General features: G+C 41.9%; 2 protein-coding genes across 3 annotated transcripts in view; both read right to left on the bottom strand.

The window, feature by feature from the left end:
- LOC111670594 (protein-glutamine gamma-glutamyltransferase 2-like) overlaps nucleotides 1-7768 on the bottom strand; it is a 14841-nt gene extending 7073 nt beyond the window's left edge. Inside the window, exons 1-13 of the mRNA XM_023427369.2 lie at nucleotides 7676-7768; nucleotides 7103-7288; nucleotides 6725-6958; nucleotides 5812-5930; nucleotides 5430-5558; nucleotides 4569-4737; nucleotides 3785-3917; nucleotides 3504-3607; nucleotides 3029-3117; nucleotides 2629-2782; nucleotides 2344-2432; nucleotides 1517-1700; nucleotides 1030-1190 (exon numbers count right to left, since the gene is read on the bottom strand). Of these exons, the coding sequence (XP_023283137.1) occupies nucleotides 1030-1190; nucleotides 1517-1700; nucleotides 2344-2432; nucleotides 2629-2782; nucleotides 3029-3117; nucleotides 3504-3607; nucleotides 3785-3917; nucleotides 4569-4737; nucleotides 5430-5558; nucleotides 5812-5930; nucleotides 6725-6958; nucleotides 7103-7288; nucleotides 7676-7685 (1761 nt within the window). The 5' untranslated portion in view covers nucleotides 7686-7768. The remainder of the gene's footprint in view (nucleotides 1-1029; nucleotides 1191-1516; nucleotides 1701-2343; nucleotides 2433-2628; nucleotides 2783-3028; nucleotides 3118-3503; nucleotides 3608-3784; nucleotides 3918-4568; nucleotides 4738-5429; nucleotides 5559-5811; nucleotides 5931-6724; nucleotides 6959-7102; nucleotides 7289-7675) is intronic.
- A 407-nt stretch (nucleotides 7769-8175) lies between these two features.
- LOC111670789 (pleckstrin homology domain-containing family G member 4B-like) overlaps nucleotides 8176-20510 on the bottom strand; it is a 32744-nt gene continuing 20409 nt past the window's right edge. The window contains exons 14-24 of one of the 2 annotated variants that reach the window (XM_023427672.2): nucleotides 16887-17333; nucleotides 15562-15811; nucleotides 15303-15392; nucleotides 13821-14147; nucleotides 13560-13730; nucleotides 13190-13367; nucleotides 12973-13089; nucleotides 12068-12343; nucleotides 11079-11314; nucleotides 10747-10805; nucleotides 8176-10560 (exon numbers count right to left, since the gene is read on the bottom strand). In XM_023427672.2, coding sequence (XP_023283440.1) covers nucleotides 10767-10805; nucleotides 11079-11314; nucleotides 12068-12343; nucleotides 12973-13089; nucleotides 13190-13367; nucleotides 13560-13730; nucleotides 13821-14147; nucleotides 15303-15392; nucleotides 15562-15811; nucleotides 16887-17333 — 2131 coding nt within the window. In that variant the 3' untranslated portion in view covers nucleotides 8176-10560; nucleotides 10747-10766. The remainder of the gene's footprint in view (nucleotides 10561-10746; nucleotides 10806-11078; nucleotides 11315-12067; nucleotides 12344-12972; nucleotides 13090-13189; nucleotides 13368-13559; nucleotides 13731-13820; nucleotides 14148-15302; nucleotides 15393-15561; nucleotides 15812-16886; nucleotides 17334-20510) is intronic. The other variant, XM_087179592.1, reaches the window with a different exon arrangement.

Genomic DNA, 20510 nt, shown 5'->3' with positions numbered 1-20510 from the left:
ATAGTGATGCCGTTCACGTGCTGACGTCAGTGTGGTGTCTCATCTCCAGTCAGTTTCTGTTACTGGTAGAGTTTATTGCTGCTCTGTCTGAACACAGTTAATGTTGCTGTTTTCTTCATCACAGTGTCTAACTACCTGCTGTACATTTAAACTTACACTAGTTCTGCTCCAGCGCTCAGAGCTCTCTGCTCCTTTTAGTGACTTTCACTAACTCAGCAGTTTTTTACATGCTGTTCAGATCTGATAGTTACTTTAGCTTAGCAATTAGCACTAGCTTCTCTCTCTCTCTCCCTCTCTCTCTCTCTCTCTGTGGTGTTGTTGTAACTTCACTGTAGAGGATTGTGATGTTTACTACATCTTCAGCTCCACTCGCTAACCGGAGCCAACTGCACACACACTCCTTGAAAATTGTTTTCAAAAAAAGTCAGACAAACTAATTTTAAATCCCACAATTTTCACAAGTTTTTGACTGTAATACAAATTCCACCTTTTTGGCTCTAGAAACACCAAAGTCACATAATCCGTACACAAAGGTCTTCTGCTGCTCATGGTTCTGATAGGAGTTACAGTTCTTTTAAAAAATAGCAGTAACAACAACAATACACACACACACACACACGCACACACACACACTCACACACACAGAAAGCTGTTTACAAGTTAGTGTTCATAGAGACAGATTACAGTTCAGACTGACACTACTAACCATGTGGATATTAACTGTGTAAGTGTCTCAACCTGGTAACAGAAGCTTTTTGGAGGCTGTATGGTAGACAGCTCTACTGCCACACACAACACACACACACACACATTGACAGACACACACAAACACCATCTTACTTTTTTTATATTCACCTTCAAAATAAGAGTGTCAACCAGGTTGAGAAAGAACTTACTGGAGGTTCTGTTGGGCAGCTCTACCACTACACACAAATTGCTCATGAATAAGTTTCTTAATTTCTTCCTTCTGCCCATCCATCCATCCATGCATCCATCCATCCATCCATCCATCCATCCATCCATTCTTACCTTGATCTTTATCTCTGGCGCATCTAACACAATAGTCTTCTCAGCCTTATGGTAGTCAATGGTCTGCTTGTTGATGGCGATGGCTGACAGCTGGATCAGTCTGTCTGAGTTGATGACTGATCCATAACTATCATACTTCAGTCTGAGGGACACGCGCCTTTCTGAAAAAACACACATATTTTATACACATTAAATAGGTTATTACAACAATCTCAATGTGATTTTATTATGAGAATAGGTTATATTATTATTATTATATATTACAGTCTGTGAACCATGTTTGAACCAACAAGGTATTTATCCTGAGAGGTATTTGTGTGGTACATCTCAATGAGTTTGAATTTCTAACTTAATATTTTTCAGGCATAGATGGCCTTGTTTCATTGTGGTATCTTAAAAACTTGCTAACAATGGGGCCATAATTTCTGTGAGTTCATTAAATTCACTGTTGAGAAAAAAGAGTGTTTGCATTAAGATCTCAGCCAACCTTCTCCAGCGGGCACCGTCACTTTGTCTGAGGTAAATCCACAGCTCTCTCCCAGTCTCCCGTTGTAGCTGACAGCTTTGGCAAAGAACATTAAGTTGCAGGTTCTCGCCTCCATGAGGTTGTTAGTGAGGACAGCGTACACCTCAAAGTCTGAGCCCACCATCATGTTGTCAGAAAGCTTGATCTTCAATGAGAATTATGAGGTGATTCATTCAATTAATGGAATATACAAATATAAAATGCATAAAAATGCATTTTTACATAGTTTACACTTTCATACCAATTAGCAGGTTAATATCTTGTAAAAACAATGTTTCCTAAATCTAAAACAGACTGTTCTTATCTTATCTTGATCTTAGGAAAAGTAGTAGATGCAGTTTTATCAAAACTATATGTAATCAAAACTCATGAGAAAATCCTCATGACAGTGGTTGTGGTCAAATGAAACAAAACTGATGAAAGCATATCAACAATGAAAGATGAATCAGTTTTCTGTGTAACCTCCCACCACCCACACATTTGACCAAAGTGGATCTGAAATCTGTGAAGGACACATGTGTACAGTTGTTGGTATTAGGATGCGTGTCAGTGCTGTATGTCTGTATGTCTGTATGTCTGTATGTCTGTCACACCCATGTTGATTACTTTCAGCTTGTGAATGTCGTTCTTCTTTCTTGTATCACAAGTTTTTATTTCTTTTATTTTCTTTTTTTTTTAGCCAGTGAAACTACCATTTTGGTGTAGATGATGTGGCCTCTTTGGAACTCTCCTGTTGTCTCCCGCCCCAGTACATCTATGTATACACCGTAATAAATAAAAAAAAAAACCTTGAGATGGAGCCCCGGCACTTCTCCTTGCTGCTGTAGCTTGTTGTTGTGCTTGGCCCTCTCATACACCTTCCTTTCCTCCTTGGAGCCTGAAAACCATCAAGTTCCATATTTACTGAATCTCCTGAACAGTGTCAAACACAACTTCCATGCTATGATCATTTTGAATGGCCAGACATGGCTCTTATGTGATTACATTTTTTTAATTTTTGTGTTACCTGAGGTCATCTGTTTGCATGAACAGCATGTCATGTGTGTGTCTGTGCACATGTAACTCTGCAGTACCTTCTGGATACTTGTACTGGTGTGTGATGTCGTCTCTCTTATCTGAGCCCACAGCTTTGGTGCTGATGAAGCGTCCAACCGAGTTAGTCGACCCACTGAACTTGACAAACTCTCCATTTGACTGGCGCACCAGGTCCACAACATCTGCATTAACCTGTCTCCATGCATGACATGAAATTCTATGAGTTAGCACTACGTACAGATCTTTATACACATACATACTGTATATCATATCTCAGAACACAAAATGAATCATTCTCTGCTTGGTGGGTTAGCTGGGATCAGGTCTTGGCTCTAACCCTGACTATAAAACTATTGTAATCTATAGAATCCATAGCTAAAAACAAACTATGTTTATTTTTGTGTCTGTTTTTCATGAAAATGTTTCAATAAAACTCACCTCAGCAAAAATGAAGGGAGCGTCGTACTTCTTGGTCAGCTCTCCTTCCTTGATGGACCTCAGTGAGGCTGGTCCGCAACAGCACACACCTAAAAAGCAGTAAATGCAGTAAGGGTTCAGACATGCAGCACTCATATTCAGGGCATACAAATCACTGAAGTCATGAAAAATAAAAAAAAATAAGCTACAAATGCTGAATATTTTTGATGATCTGAGTTTTGCCAGTTCCAGAGAGAAGTCCCAACTGTTGTTTCGCTGTCAGTATCACAATACAGACAAGACAATACCAACATCTAAAGGTAAAAGTTACATAATCACATTTATAAACACTTCTACAAAGTCATATTACTTTGATATGTGTGACAGGCAACAGAGCCTCACAGAGGCCACATGATGTCTCCAGAAGAGACATGTGAATATACTAAACGAGCTGTCACAAGTTTGCCACAAACAGTTAGATTTATCTTTTCATCACCATCACTTGTCTCCTGTGGGGTCGGGTCGCTGGTTTGCCACCCATCATACTCAGATCCCAAGTCTGGACGAGTCATCCAGCTGTCCACCCAAACATGGAAATTCCTGGGGAATCATGTAAAATAAAATAATGTGGCCATTTTGCTGTGTAATAACGTAAAAAAAAAATAATCAAAGTTTCATTCTATCACAAGGGAATAATGGAAGATACGAGAGAGAGAGAGAGTAAACATGATGTATTGGAAGAGACGTGCAGCAGCATGATCTCCACCATAGACTCACCAAATGGAATCACCACTATCGATTCTCTCACCATCTTCATTATACAGGTTTTCTATCACCAGGTTAGCGTTTCCATCGTGAGCTGATCCAAAGTTAGTAACCACTCGACACGGGATGCCCAGGCTCCGGGACACTGAAGGAGGGAGAAGAGCAACACTTCGAGGTTCGAAGGATCATCTTCAGATGGGGTGGTGGATCTTCTGAGCCACTTCAACACTTTAACTTTTAACTACTTTCAAGAAAAGTCAAGAGCAATCCTTGTCATTTTATAGTAAAACAGAGGCTGGGTTCATGAACACAGATACTGGATTAGAGTGAAACTCTCTTCGCCTTATATACCCTGTTGATTGCCCCCTCCTGGCAAGGTTGAAACTTAGATGTCATTAATCACCGTCCATATCACGGAGCCATTGCCTAACACCTCGAGGAGTCTTTCATCTTCATATTTTTTACATTAACGGTGTATTGTTTTGGTAAAACTCTCCAAAAATAAAACCATGTATATTCATTTACTTTACTTAACCAAAATATGTCAAGAGTGATACATACATTTGTATATATATTAAATCAAACACAGAAACACAGCTTTTTCCAAGTCTATGCTGGTGGGACTGTGGCTGAGGTTCTTCTGTAGTTCATGCAACAAGATACACTAAACGTGCTCGAGACAAAACTGGTAATCAAAGATGAACAGTAATGACATCAAATTAAGTGTAGACATAGATGGAGACAAAGCCATGAGATTAGATTCTAAAATTAGGGATGTGATAAAAAGACGACCAACCTGTGCAGGCAACAGCAGCAAAGACCCAACACTGGCCGTACTTGACGGGGCCACTTTTTGCCCACTTACGCAGAATGTCCCCACTGCCGATCCACAGTCCTGGATGAACCCCACCTACAAAATTTACCCACTCTCCAGTCAACACCCCTCGGTCATCATTACTGTTGATCTGTGGCCACAGACAGAGGGGAGACATGAGAGCAGGCATAAAGACATGACAGGAGTGCTATAAGAGAACAAGAGTCACAGAGGTGAATGCAAAAAAATGAGTGGGAATCAAGGCTGAACATTTTCTCATATTTCATTGCTAAATCATTTTTTAAATCATTTTAAATCTATATGTACAAGGTTTGCTTTCATAAACAAGTGTCTAGTGTTTTTTCTCTGTAGAATTCTCCTCCACATTTCTTACATTTTAGACAGCAACACTGGGACAAGCAAAGCTTGTAAAGTCAGACCTGAGTTTCACCAGCCTCACAAACATCTATGATATTTGAGTCATGACCTGAGAAGGGTTTCCTTCAGACATCCATGATAGATACTGAATGATGGCACCCAGTAGAAATACCTTTGGATTTCTCATGTAGCTATTTTGACTTGCAGCTGGAATAAATACTGACAGACTTTATTTGTTTGCTCTTTGCAACTTGCTTGGAATCATCAAACACGTTGCTGGGGGAGAAGAGAAAGTTTCAAAAGAAGGAGAGAGGTTTCCCTGCAAGGCCTAGTATTCACTGCCTGTGAAGAAAGGAAAGTAGCAGAGGGAGTTTTCTGGTGCACCATAGTAATCTCTGTCTGCACAGCTAAAATAATGACTATTCACAGGCTGGCTACAGTCCTCACTAAAGCCCGGGCACCTACCATAGCACTCAGCACCCTGGACACATAGATAGGATTTCTCCTGGCAGAGCAGTCCTTGTCAGCATCAGACACAAATTTGGGGTTTTCATCCAGGATCTTCAGACAGATATCCAGTATTCCCTGTTCGAACTGCAGAAGAGAAGCGATAGATAATACTGAGCATCATAAAAAGGGTTTTGGTCACATTATATTTTTATTTGGTTAATGACAGTGTTATTAACGGCATAAACTTCATGGAACAAAAAATGTAAAATGGAAAAATGTAACTTTAAAACAGCAAGCCATGTTTATTGCTCTTTTCAGTCATAGTGAGGAAGCATTTTCCTGTCTACATCTGACTGAATGTTATTGAACAGAAAGCAATGCTGAGCACTGTGTGAACCTGTCCAAAGTTCCAGGGAGTCCCTGTGATGCGTTTACACGTCCCCCTGTAGATCTGCCCATGTTGCGCCAGGACGTACTCCTGCCTCTCCGGCTCACTGCGCATGTAAACAGCATCTCCTGTGAGAGACGACAGCACACCGTAATCAACCAGTGTTGACATGTTTTACTGCTGGTGTTTGAAATTCAATAAATCGATTTTATTTCTAAGTTTAGTGATGAAACTGACTTAAACACAAGGATCATTAAAGAGAAAGGAAGCACAAGCTGCAGGACGAGTGCAGGAAAACATCAGAGGTGGAAAAAGTACAAAAATTTTGTATTCGAGTAAAAGTACCAATACTTTGATGAAATATTACTCAAGTAGAAGTAAAAGTACTCATCTGAAAATGTACTCAAGTAAAAGTAAAAAGTAGTTCATTTGAAATGTACTTTAAGTAAAAGTTACTTAGTTACTTTCTTTGTGTGGGGTGTGAGGGGAGTAAAAATAGGACAAGGGGTCAGGAATCCAAAACTATTTTGTTTTTAATTAAAGAACAAGTGTAACAAATGTAAGTGCAAAAACAACAACTTCTTGTTCAGTTTAAGTAGCAACATAAAGTTAGTTGTTTTGTAAAGTTAGTCACTGTTGGTTCTGGCCATTGGTTTACTGTCAATGGTTCTGTCGCGTATTTTTCCCCTGTAGCTTGAATTGTTATTTTTACTCAGTAACGGATAGGATTTATAAAGTAACTAAGTACAATACTTGAGTAAAAACGTACTCAAGTAAAAATACAAAATACCGATTTTAAATTGTACTTAAAAAATACAAAATACACAAAAAAAGTATTCAATACAGTAACGTGAGTAAATGTATTTTGTTACTTTCCACCTCTGGAAAACATACAACCCATATCAGTGCTTCATGTACTCACCGGGGCACCAAGCATTAAAAAGCAGGGTGAACTGTCCTAGACTGGTCTTCTGCCCTTCCTGGTCCACAGTCAGAGAATAAACTCCTATGGGGCTGTTAGGGGAGGAACTGATGGACACAGACACTGTGTTTCTAGGGGAATTACTAATAGCAGATGCACTCCACTCAGTGTCCACTGTGTGGTCACTGAGACTGAAGGTAAACTTAGTGCCTGATTGTTTCCTGGGTAACGGACCTGGGGAGACATAAAGAGTAAATCCAAATCCAGATAAGAGACAAACACAGCTGCTTCTTTCATATAAACATGCTCACACACTCCTTCAAAACATTTCTGTCTTGCACACAAGTAAATCTAAACACTGGGAGAGAAGATGCATACCAGTTTCAACAATGAGTGTGAAGCTTGTTTCGCCCAGTTTGAAGTCTTTGCTGTCAGAGTTCAGACGTAAAACGATGACGAAGGGTTGTCCCCTCCTCACAATCAAACGCTCCTCTCCATACAGCTCCGTGTGGTGGCTGCTGTTGTTACTCTTAATATTCAGATCACAGCGCTTGATGTCCAAGACTGTGAGTAGAGAGAAACTGTTTGTCACTTCAGTTAAAAAAAATCTTGTCTGTAACAGTGTGAACAGACTGAAACCACAAAAACATTTGACTTGATAACTTGTTGACTTTGACCAACCTGTCAAACTTTCTTCACTAATGATAAATCACAGAAATCAACAAGACATTCCTCAACACAGATACAGTGTTATTCTATGCTCTTGATCTGAGATATCTGATGTCATGCACCTTTCCCACTCATCACATTTCATATTTGACATTTCAATCTGATACTTATTCAAAGTACACTGACTCTGTGAAGTAACACAGAAATGTTTTTCAGTTGTAGATTATACACTCCTCTAATAACTTGCAAACATGTGCTACAGTATGAGAAATAAATAGTTACCTCGACTCATGTCTGCAGTGACTTTCTTGTCTCTTGACTTGGACAGTGACACTTCAGCTGCAGCCTGTGCTCATTGGTTAATGACCACGCTGTGTAAGGGCATCAGAGGGATATTTGTAGCATGTGAAACCTGATACGGGACTCCCTCCTCTGTCTAGTCACCACATCAGTACTTCTGTTTTTAGTTAGGAGGGGCAAATAGACTTGCAACACTTTAATATTCAATTAGACCTTAAGGCTACTGTGAATGTTTTCTGCTGAATAAGCAGAACGAACGTGATGTATTACCAAAATTGGTCCTAAGTCACCAACAGCACAGTAACGTCTTTGTGAAATTAGTTTTGTGTCAAATAGTTTAATAATGTAACAACTAATATACCTAACAACTAATGCTTTACTGCAATATTTTTTTCAGTAAATGTAAAAATGAAACCAACAAAAGTTTTTTTTATAAGTTATTAATACCATAAATTAATGTATGATTCAACATAAACAAAATGTTATTATAAATTACATTTTATGATGCCAAACAGGAACACATTCTACTGGTAAAATCTTTTTCTTTGCAAGGCAGAAAAGTACTTCATACATTTTCTCTCAAGTCAGCATAATGAGTTTTTCACTTTCACTTTTTTAGGTTACTGGAGGACGTTGTGAAAAGGTCGTGATACTGTAACCTCAGTTTTCTGTCACTTGGTTTGCAGATCAATAGAACAAAACAGTTCAGTATAGACTGAGCAAAAGGGGAATTATACATTTTTCTATATTTCATAAATTCTTTGCTGCAAAATGTAATTTAGTAAAAATCCTAGCCAGAAGAACACCACTGAAACATTAAATAAAGAAGTCAAAAAAGAAGATTTCTATTTTGGGCAGTTGTGTTTGTGCCAAAATAAAATCTGCACAGTGACAATGAAAAGTTTTGAAACAAGTGCGTACAGCTGTCCTGAGGAATTACTCTGTCTGTGGAATAAGGAAGTGAAACAGTGTTGCAGCATCCTCATGTTACTGCACTCTGTCTCGTCTCCTGCACAGGGTGGCACAGAGTTCACAGCAAGACACCATACAACTTCTTTAAAAAAAACTGAATAAGAATATAAAAAAAGAAATAAAACTGCACTCATCCCACATTTGAATAATGAAATAATTTACACATGAATGAAAGAAAAAGCAGAAAAGATGTCAGTAATAAATAAAGTTGGGTCTGCCATGTCATAGAAAGTCAGTGGTTTTAAGAAAATAAATAAAAATCGACATCACAGCCTAAAAGTTATCGATCCTGTCATCATTTGAATACTGTACATTTCACATGGACAATAACAATAATGACAGTTTTCATCAATAACTTCTTAAACATAAAAATACATTAAAAAGCATTTAATATAATCAGAAAAATACTTTTTTATAATTGTCAAGTTCATGTAGGTTCAGGTGGAACATTGATAAGTATGGAACCATTATTGGCCCCTAAATACCAGGAAGTGGTTTTTGTTTTTAAGTATGTAGTGATACTATATCTGTTAGTAGGCAGAAGGATTATAACGTGCACCTCCCCGGTGATTACAGAATACTTCAAATCCAGATGTGAAAACATTAGCCAGTGGTCTGTCCCTCCTGATCAATGATTAAACATAGAATCTCAGTGAGAGACAAAAGACAGCAGTCATCAAATTGTTTTTACTTTTCCATATTTGCTCACGTATCCACGTTTCTCCATTTATAGTCTTCGACTGTCAGCGTGGACCTGCAGCTCGCCCCGGGCTCGTGGCCAGTGGATAGCTCTGGCCATTAATTATATCTTGGACACTGTTGAGTTTGTCCTGTCATCTTGTACAGAACAAGCCAAAACAATATAATCCAGCTGTCAAGAGAAGAGTGATACAATTGTTTCTTTTTTTTTTTTTTAAGTATATTTTTTGGGCTTTTTATGCCTTTATTTGACGGTATAGTGGAGAGAGACAGGAAACGGGGAGGCAGAGAGAGGGGCGTCTGATGTGGGACTCGAGCCGGGGCCGACTGCAGTGAGGACTGTGGCCTCTACACATGGGGCGCCTGCTTAGACCACCACGTTACAATTGTTTCTTAAGCTGGCAAATGAAACAGAGCATGTAACACAGAGAGACACTTTACTTCTGTCTCAGGACTGGTGGTCTCCCATATGTATGCTCTCAAATACAGATGCTGGTCCTGCATCTCTGTTCCACACAAACTGTTGATTTCCACCACAGTAGTAAATACATCCTTCTCCTCTTTGATCCCTGCATACCAATAATTGTACAGGTTGTACAGCACAGGAGATCCTGTGGCATTATTCTGTTACTGTAGAAGGACACAGATACCTGCTACTCATTACTAAATGCATTATGCATTAAGAACGTGTTCTCTGACTATAGCCAGTACATATGAATCAGTGTCAAGAGTCATGAGTCAGTCAAGCATTAAAAACATAAGTAGTTCACTCATCACAGTAAAGAAAAAAAAACGTATTTTTTCATGAGGGTGAAACATTTTTGTTGTTGATGATAAATTAATACCGATTCCCATTTTGGGCTACTTGTGCTCAGGACGTCAAATAAACTATGTTCTTCATCATATATTGAATGCATTGTGATAGCAGCTGATGCTTGGTTCTATATTCAAATAAAAACATGGTCAGGGATGAAGATCAAAGAACAAAGTCACATATTGTGGCTATTATTTGTGGGTTAATATTGCCATTGCTATTGTCATTGTATTATTGTGTTGCAATGACATGCAAACCAGGCCTTTTGACCAGACAAGCTTAGTGCCTCATGATTGCGTTGCCACATGACTGTGTTGCCTGTCTGTCACACGGCGACCAGGAACTCTCCAGCTGGACCAAACAGCTTCAACTGGCCAATAATCTGCAACAATATTTAAAAGCACAAATATTTCACTGACAACAACAACAACAACAACAATAATAATAATAATAATAATAATAATAATAATAATAATAATAATAATAATGAGGATTCCTGATTGAGTGTTTGCTTTGATTAGCTAATTAAAATGTATGTGGTGTTTATTTATGAACATTGCATGCTTACCTTCTGCAGGGAATCCAGGGTTAAACTTCTGTTGATTTTGCGATTATAATTTCATCACTCTGAAAAGAATCCCATAACATAAGTTCTTGGTGAATAACACTTACTCATCCCACTGGAGAATTGCTGCATGAACCATGTCTTTAGTTTGCTATTAGAAAAGATGTTTTTCAGGAGCAGAATTACACTTAGTTAATTTACTCATTAACACACAAACTTTTTTGAAACCTTTACCACTGCTGTCATTAGAGAAACAACATGGCGTTGAGACCATTGCCTTACAGCTTAGATGTACAGTAACTCCCCACATTACATTGTGATATTGTCATGTGTACCTGAGCATGAGCCAGATGTGGAGGTCCTGGGGCGGCACCCGCTTTCTTTTTGATAATGACTGGCGAGCTGTTTCTCCTCTGGCTGGGGGTCCGACACGGTGGCGGGCGGGGCTTTGAACTCTGGGATATAAATGAAGAGGAGCTGTCCACTACCTCTCCACCAATGGCAGACAGACAGCTGTGGTCTGAACTGCTGAAGTAGTTGATGCATTCCCCAGATGATTCAGTGCTGTCTGCTAAAGGAGAAGCACATCAAACACTTTGAGAAACAGTGGATGCTGAGGTTTGTGCATCACTTGACACACTGAGAAAGTTGATGTAAGTTCAAATTCCATAATGGCATCCACAAAATGAATGGACCCTTGAAGAAAAACAGATCATATCAGTACATGCCTCCATGGCTGTTTGCCACAGTGTCATTCTTGATGCTACCACCAAAGAGCACCAAAGAATTTTCAAATCTACAGTGACTGTAAAAATGTCTTCTCATATTCTAATTTCTTACTACTTTAGGGTAATAATCATATAGTTATATTGTCGTCTGTCATCACCATCACCAAGGCGATCTCAGCCCAGACTGTTCTGGTCTGTGGTTTCCCCGATGATGGAACGAGCTACCGAATTCTATCAGAGCAGGGTGCCCCTCTCTATCTTCAAGAATCTCCTCTGAGGGCATTTCCTTTCCTTAAACCCTAACATGTCTAACTAGCACTTATTCTGCACTTTTCGTGCATGTCTTTAAAACAATCTCCTTGCACTTATTAAATAGATGCAGTACTTAATATTTACACTAAGGTTTCTACTGCACTGAAGTTCACTGATGTCCCATACTTGTCAGTCACTTTGGATAAAAGCATCTGCTGAATGAGTAGATGTAAATATAAATATAAATATTAATGTTCATTGGATTTGATCCAATTTTGCTTATATATGTCAGATGTTTATTTAGAGGCTGCTGAAGGCAGCAAAATGTCTAAAAACAAACTCACTCAGAGTTTTCCACTGTTCACAGTTACGATGAAGATGATGCTGATGAAGATGATGGTTGTTGAGCTCGTTGTCAGTCACAGCCTCAGGGGAGGAGCAGGCGGGAGGAGCGGTCTCCGCTCCCTGCGAATGGTTCCCGGGATAACCAGCAGGGGGCAGTGAGCCCCGGCCAGAGGAGGAAGATGATTGGCTGAGGGTGGTGGAAGCCGTGCTACCAGAGCCAATAGAGTGTGGTCGTGGATAGTCTAAGCCCCTGTGTGAACAACATGCCACAGGGACTGACGACACACATAGATAGATGTCATCAATGAGACAAAAATGTGCTGGGTCAGTGAGCAATGAGGAAGCAAGCATCACTGCTATTTCACAAATATTTTTAGTTTTGTTACATGACTTTGTTTGCTAGTTTTTATGAGGTAAAACTAACAACAAAATGTGAAAGGATGTAAAAATGTAAAAAATATTTAATAGCTTTAACTTAGATTTCACGTGTCAAATTGTAAAATGTCATTAGAATTAAAAGACTAAGAGACTACTGCCTCACTAGAGGCTCTGTAAGGATAAATGGTAATGTCAGCATGCTAAAGTGCTCACAGTGATAATGTCAACATGCTGATGTTTCCGAGTAATGTAGACCATGTTCACCATTCTAATTTAGCGTATTAGCATGCTAACATTTGCTGATGATCACCAAACACAAAATACAGCTGTGGCTGATGGAAATATCATTTTTACAGGTGTGTTGTGATAAATAACCAAAGTACTGGACAATTTTGACCTGATGATGGAGCGAGGTGAAAAGTCAGAGGAGCTGCAACAATTCACCCTGAGAGGATGGGTTTATGATGGTGCACAACTTAGCTGAACTTCATTTGAAGTGGAACATGTTGTGTGTGCAGCTCCTTACTCCTCCCAGGCAGGACACAGCTCACAGCTCTGTCACAAATCGCAGCATCACTGGGTTGAATGTCCATGAAAGGTTTGCAGCCCATTCCCATGAATACCCTTTCCTGCATACGTAGCTCTTGAACATAAAATATATTCACCACATGTTTTTCAGACAGGTCAAGCATTTTGTAAAAAGAACTCTTGGTAAGTGCTAGATAAAAAAAGTTGTTGTTAACCTCTACTGTGAGCGGCCTGATCCCACAGGATCCTCTCTAGATCGGTGGTCCAGGCTTTCTTCACCTCCATGCTGGAGGCCTTCAGGGTGTAGGTATCCTCGCTCTTCCTCCTGCGGAACCAGATCTCAAAACACAGGCCACTCGCACCAGAGGAATGGGTCATCCCAATGTCACTCGTCTGGGACAGAAAACACAAAGAGACATAGAAATGACACTGATGGAAATATCATATGTGGTAAGATGTTGCTGGAGGCTGAGAGGTGTTACTAAAAACACCTGGGAAAAAAACCTGTGAAGTAGAATACACTCCATATCGCGACAGCTCAAAATAAGGTTGAGTATTATGGCTCCAACACTCTTGTGTGCTGACCTTGAATGACTGCTTGTAGACATAAACATCATTGCCAACATCTGTCCTCTTGGTCTTGCTGAAGAGGATCAGATCTTCAAAGAGAAAGATGCGGCGGACACATCTCTTCTTTCTAAAGAAGACTGTGAACTCATCCTGGCGGATCAGCTGGCCCTGCTCTGTTAAATTCACCTGACACAGCAGAGCAGAAAAGAAAAGACAATTAACTGCATTTAACTGCTGTGTTTCAAGTATATCCGATCTACCATTTCAATATCTTACATCACAGTCCTGGATGGCGTCCATGGTGAGCAAATCGTTGCCATGGCGCATCTGAAATCGAACCAGGTCTGCAGCAGCCTGGATCTCAGTTCTCTCCCGCTCCCTCTCAATGCTCGTCAGATCAGGCACATGCACACCCGGGCCACATGCACTTTGTGCGCACACACTTGTTGCGAGCAGTGTATCCTGAATCATGTCTTTTGGCCTGTATGAGCCGGCCAGAGCCAACATGTCCTGTAACAGGAGGCTGTACTTGCTGATCCTCTGGATGGGCCTCAGCAAATAGGATGAAAGGTCCATCATGTCCCCCAGCTCCTGCTGCTTTTTCTGTCAGGGGAAACACAGTGGACTGTGAAGCTGGAAAGGGAAAGCGTCAGGGCTATAACTACTGCAGCCACTGGAGCTGGACATGTATCCAACAAAACATCCATCCATCCATCCTCTACCGCTTATCCTCTAGTAGGGTCGCGGGGGGGCTGGAGACTATCCCAGCATCTTTTGGGGCGAGAGGCGGGGTACACCCTGGACAGGTCGCCAGTCCATCGCAGGGCAAACACACGGAGACAGACAACCATTCACACTCACAGCCACACCTATGCTCAATCTAGAGTATCCAATTAGCCTAGTCCCCATTTTGCATGTCTTTGGACTGTGGGAGGAAGCCGGAGAACCCGGAGAGAACCCACACTTGCATGGGGAGAACATGCAAACTCCACACAGAAAGATCCCACAGCCGAGCCGGGACTCGAACCTTCTTGATGTGAGGCGACAGCGCTAACCACTGCACCACCGTGCAGCCTCCAACAAAACATGTGTCCACCAAACAGACTAATTCCTGATGATTGAAGGGGAAGAATCCCAAAAACACATCATACATCATTACAGACTCATCTCTCTGAAACTATTTAAAGAGCTTCTTTTTCAATTGTAGACAAGATCTAGTATACAGTACAGAATGACAGACCGAATTACAGGCAACAGTATTTATTTTATCTAAAGGTTCAGAATCACTCCTGATACTATTGTGCACTATATAGTGGAAAAGAGTTACTGTCCACCTCTGTTTATAATAGTACTCAATTTACTCTAAGCCAAAGTGTCATATATTATAGCTTGAATGTAGTGCTAGTACATGCGGCTACAAAAACAAACTTAATGTGAAGATGCCAAACTGTGTGTTACTATTGAAATGATACATTAAGAGGGATTTTAGGAATATTAAGTTTCAAGTGATCTAGTAATTAATAACAGATCAAGACTAAAGATCATTAGAAAAAAATATGAGATGATCCTCTGGTGGTGTCTGAGCTGCTCTCAGTGTTACTTTAACTTTAAAATGACTGTATTTCAGACAAGTGGAGCGATAGAGTGCTGAGAATTTGTATTCTGTGCTGTAAAAACATCTGCTTAAGAACATTTACAGTGGGAAAACGTAACTTCTTGTATCTTCAGTTAAGAGAAAGACAGGACATAAACCCTCACCTTAAAGATGTCATGGCGACGGTGCAGGATGAGGGCATCTGACTGAGGTTTGTTCTTACTGTACAGAGCGTACAGGCCAAAACTCTCACTCTGTGGAGACAACCCACATAAAACCACATTAGAAAATGTATCTAATCAATGATACCAGCTTAGCCACATGCTTATCTGCAATGAAAACAGATTGATATCATTTACCTTTTATGGTTATTTATAAAAAAACATGTATACCATACATATGATTATACTGATTACTACTCACATGTCTGAGAAAGCAGCGGGCCACCATGGCAGGCTCCCTCTGGCAGGCCTCCAGCTCTGGCAGGAAGTAGTGGCTGTGGAAGTCATAAAGCTTCTCCAGGTTTCCAAAGATGACTCCTCGCTTGCCCCTGAGGTCCTGGGGGATGTCCGGTCTGTCCAGCAGAGGGAGGTAGTGGGTGATGATGTAGCCCAGCGAGCGAACGTACTCCCTCTCTGTGAACACCAGCTCCTCCAGGACACGCTGCAGTCTCCTGATGAGACAAAGACGACAAATAAACTTCAAACACAGACTATTACCTGTATAAATACATTTCAATATGATATTTAATGATATATTTATTAGCTAGTAGAATTAGCAGCTAACTAATTTCACCTGTTAATTCTTTGAATAACTGATAGTGTATGTTGTTACTGTATCAGTTCAATTTAGATACTAGGAATGTATATTGGTTGTTATTAAGTCTAAGGTTGGTAGAGCTGCTTTTTAATAGACTATCCCTCTCCAACACGTTATTCTGTTTTGCTTTCCCTCTCCTTATTGAATGATACATTACTTTAATTTCGAAATACTGTCATTGATTATTAGTTTGTTAGATCTGTGTAAGATCTGTGTCTTTTGAAACATGCATGTGATGAAAGGATATAGATAAAATCAATTTGGTAATTGATTCATTAATTGATGAATCAGTGTTCTCCAGCCCTCTGCTCTCTGGCTGAGCAAAATTAAAACATGCTGTACAGATTTTGTTCATAAATACAATTTGGCCACTATGTTGATATTTACTTATCTTAAGTTATGCATCATTATCAACAATGGTCAAAGTTTCATTAGATGACACAGTCACATGCTGTCACTGTTACTCTCCATATGCACTGTGATACACAAGAAACATGCCACGCATGGATGGATTATGAGACAACAGGACCCTGGGAACAAAAATAAAATGCTCCTCTCCTACAGCTTTTGCTTTCAAACATATTGGAATGGCTTTGCTAAGTTTAGTGTGGCCTAAGGACGATAGGCTGGTCAGATCTCATCGTTAGTAATCACTTCAAGCTTGGGGTCTGTGTCTGTTACCCATTCTGTAATCCATTCATGTTCCCAAATTAAAAAAGTCTGAAGAAACAATACCTGTAGCACTTCACTGTCAGCTTAGAGACAAAAAAGAGGGCATGAAATCTATTTAAGCCTCACAAGACTCACAAGATTAGTATAATTGAATTTTCACAGAGTAGTATCTTGCAGAGCAAATTTCTGATAATTCAAATCTTTTTTTTATGAGTAATGCAAGTTCATTTCACCCACAGCCACTCTGATAAACTTACAGGGCATTGCTGCCACTCTCCTGTGGATTTGCCAAACAAAAATCTCCCTCATATCTCCCAATGGGCAGGCTGGAATGCTTGCAGCACAGAGTCCCATCACCCCCTGCGGCGCCCCGGTCGCTCATGCAGGAGTCCTCTGAGCAAAAGCTCCCATGGCGGGAGATCTGGAACTTCTGTGCCTCCTTGAGAATCCAACAAGACGGCTGACCGTGGTGGGTGCAGGACGACGGGGTTTGAACCCGCTTCTCTCGAGGAGCGGATGACCCTGCTGTCGCTGCTCCTATGGCGCATGAGTCTTGGCTCACTGACCTCGCTCTGAGACCTCGTCCCCATGGAAACCATTGGCATCCGACAGTGTGGGACTGCGACAGAGCAGCGGCGTCTCGCTCACTCCTGGCTCTGCTCGCCTGTCTCCTCCTCGTCTCTCTTTCTGTTTTCCTTGATGATCTATTTGAAAATGACACACTGAGTCAGCAAGTGCTGCAGCAGGAGCACCAAGAACTGGACCCTTCACCTCCTCAATCTCACAGACTCACTGATGATGTTACAAACTCATGCTGTACCTCCAACTCAGAACTTTATTTCAAATTCCAGTAGAGATAGAAGGTTACTTATGTAACCCAGGTTCTCTGAGTGGAGAGACTATCCCTCCACCCTACATATTCCATATGTATGGGGACTGACCCCCTCGGGGGCAGTTGACATGGATACTCTTTAAAACACATCACCTGTGGTGGCCATGCACTGATTAGCAACATGTGGTTATATAAACACCATGCATGCGTGGCCTCTTTGGTTAACCTTGATTGGAATCATTTTGGAGTGGCTTCTAGCGGCTTCTCTCCACTCAGAGAACCTGGGTTACATACATAATATTCCATTCTCTATTGTGTCATGACTATCTCTCCACCCTACATATTCCATATGTATGGGCCAAGGATCTTTATTGCAAGAGCCTTGGTCCCAGTTGCATAGATTGTCAGGCCTTGTCATGCTGCACTGTGCCCAGCACATGCTCAGCAAATGGGGTACTGGCTGCCACATTCATGCAGTAGAACCTGATAAAAGTGGATCGGGTCGACCAAGAGGCCTGTCAAGGCCCTGACAGGGCACAACAGTGATGTCTCACTCACCCCCACAACACCGTCTTGAGGACGGTGTTGTGGGGGTGCAGCTCAATAGACAGACCGGCTTGGGCCTCGGACCAGATCTTAGGGTGGAATACAGGGTTTGGGCACAGCACCACCCGAGCATCACCTGGGAAGAAGTGGCAGCATTCCTCGTGTATCGAAAGAGCATGAAGCTCTCCCATTCACTTTGCTGACATAGCCGCCAACAAGAATGCCGACTTGAGAGAAAGCCAACTGTTTCCAGTGGCTCGAAATGCTCATGCTGCAAGGTTGACAACACCAGCTCAAAATCCCATGGGGGGACAGCTGGCCTTCTTTGGTAGGGAGAAATCTTATGGGCACCTTTAAGAAACTGAGCAATAAGGTCACAGCAACCCTCCGCCAGGCCCAAAGTCTGAGCCCCTGAGCCCAAAGCCAGGAGGCCCTGCGGCCACTTGTGTGCCACTGCATCTGTGCCCAGTCACACATCTTGCATCGTAGGGGTCTCAAACTAATTGAACCCTCTCAAATCCAATATTGGTCTCAACCTCCCATGTTTTTTGGGAATGAGAAAATAACAGGAATAGAACCCAGCCTGCTGATTGTCCTGCATCACCTCTTTGATGGCCTTCTTTACCAGGAGAGTGTCGATCACTGCAGCCACAACCCTCCTGAGCTGAGGGGCTGAGCATTTTACTTGCATCTGGCCCAAATATTGCAGATAGCACCACAGACAGCCTAAGCAAACAGGTGCGGTTTTCCCGCTGCAGCTGTGCCTGAGACAGCCAGATATGATGCCTCACCATCCAGAGGGAGGCCATGGTCCTGCCAGTTGCCACCGCCTGCTCTTCATTAGCTTAGCTAGGAGCGAGGACACCTGCTGTACCTCAGCAACCAGGTCAGAACCTCTCTCCTCCAACCGTTTGGCCAGCTGGTGCTGATACAAGACCAAAATAGCCCCTGTATTAACCAGCTGTCCCTGGATTGTCATAGCTCAATGCACTCGGGCAAGCATGGCATCCATAATTTTAGTGTTCCTGCTTGGGCAGCTCGGCTTCCCCAAGACAGACTTGGTGGGGGACACCAAGGCCCCTAAGGCCTGATCCATGGGAGGTGGTGGTCCACAGCCAATCCTCGACCCGACCATGCACACATGCTAGTCGTCTACATAGACCTGACCAGTGATGGGCCTCTGACGGTTTAGCAAACTACTTCAGTAACAGCTCCTCTAAATTGGGAAGCAGCGGTACAGAGAAAGAGCGTGGCTGACTCACCTCATCATCAAAACGGGAGGCTGCCTGGCTTATCTCAGCTGGCATTTTAATTTGCAATGCTTGAGCGGCCCGGACAATGAGTTGGCAATAGAGGGGAGGTGGTTGCTCCTGCGCCTCCTCTACCTGCCTTGCCTCCACACACACTTGACCAGGGGGGAGGTCCTTGACCTCTGACTACAACCCCCCTTCATCCGATGCATCAGATATGGAATGCACTATCAAGCTCCCCTGCCTCACCTGGCCAGAGGAGGGCTGCTGTACAGTAAATGGGGCTGACACAGGGAAGGGCATTGCCAGCACTTTTCTGATGACTGCACCCAGGGTATTGACCAATTGAGGCTTCACCCCCAATTGGTCATTCCAAACCACCACTTTTGGCTGCTTCACCTGCTGCCCAATGAAAGTGGCTGTACACTTGTGAGAGAATGCTAGAGCCCTAGCCTCCCTCACTCTAGCTGGCAGAATAAAACAGTTCATACAGGATGCTGGGTCCTGGCTGGCCATGGTCCAGCCCTAAGCAATGGACACAGTGATTGTGACCATCATCCATTGGCATTTTTATCCCACAACCAGAACAGGTGTGGGCTACTAGATTTGCTTTATTTATTTATTTTTTTTAAACAATTGATATGTTCGAATCTATGTGAATGCTTATGCAACTCAGGATTCGCTGGAAAATGCCACCAGTAGCACTATTCACCCCTCATACATCCCACACTCGAAGCCTAAGTGGAAGATAGAAGCATGCCCGTCACCCGGCTTTCCCCTTGCTTACGTCCTGAAATCACACGCAGCTAAAGTATGTTCGTTCGCGTCGTCCGAGGTCAGATTCCACGAGGAACAAGGGCTGTGAGTGTTGTGCTGCTTTCAGACAGAACGCGGCAACGGCACCGCTGCGCTCTGAAACCCATTATTTCTAATGGCCGATTTGTCGGGATGTCATGTGTGTTTCAAGATATACAATCCATGGTTTTAACAGTCTAGCTTGTTGTAGGCAGGCATGTGTAAATGTAGTGCTAACGCTTTCTTCTGAGCACAGGAAAGATACATCTTTCAGCAACCGAACACACCGGAGGTTACCTGCAGTGTGGATATGTCCGCTCCAGTGGCGGCTGCTGGTCTTATAAGGAGGGGAAGCTCATTTTCGGCCTACATCATAAAATGTGTCTGTTTATTTATATGTAAATTCGCAGAGTGACAGAAGAGAGTCGCCAAACACAACGCTAGTCATTTTTAACAAA

This window comes from Seriola lalandi, unplaced genomic scaffold (genome assembly GCF_002814215.2).
Source record: "Seriola lalandi dorsalis isolate HSWRI2012SDOR001 ecotype SW California unplaced genomic scaffold, Sedor1 jcf7180002054861, whole genome shotgun sequence".
Taxonomy (NCBI): Eukaryota; Metazoa; Chordata; class Actinopteri; order Carangiformes; family Carangidae; genus Seriola; species Seriola lalandi.
Note: the sequence above shows the minus strand (reverse complement) of the source record. Positions and strands in the feature narration are given on the sequence as shown.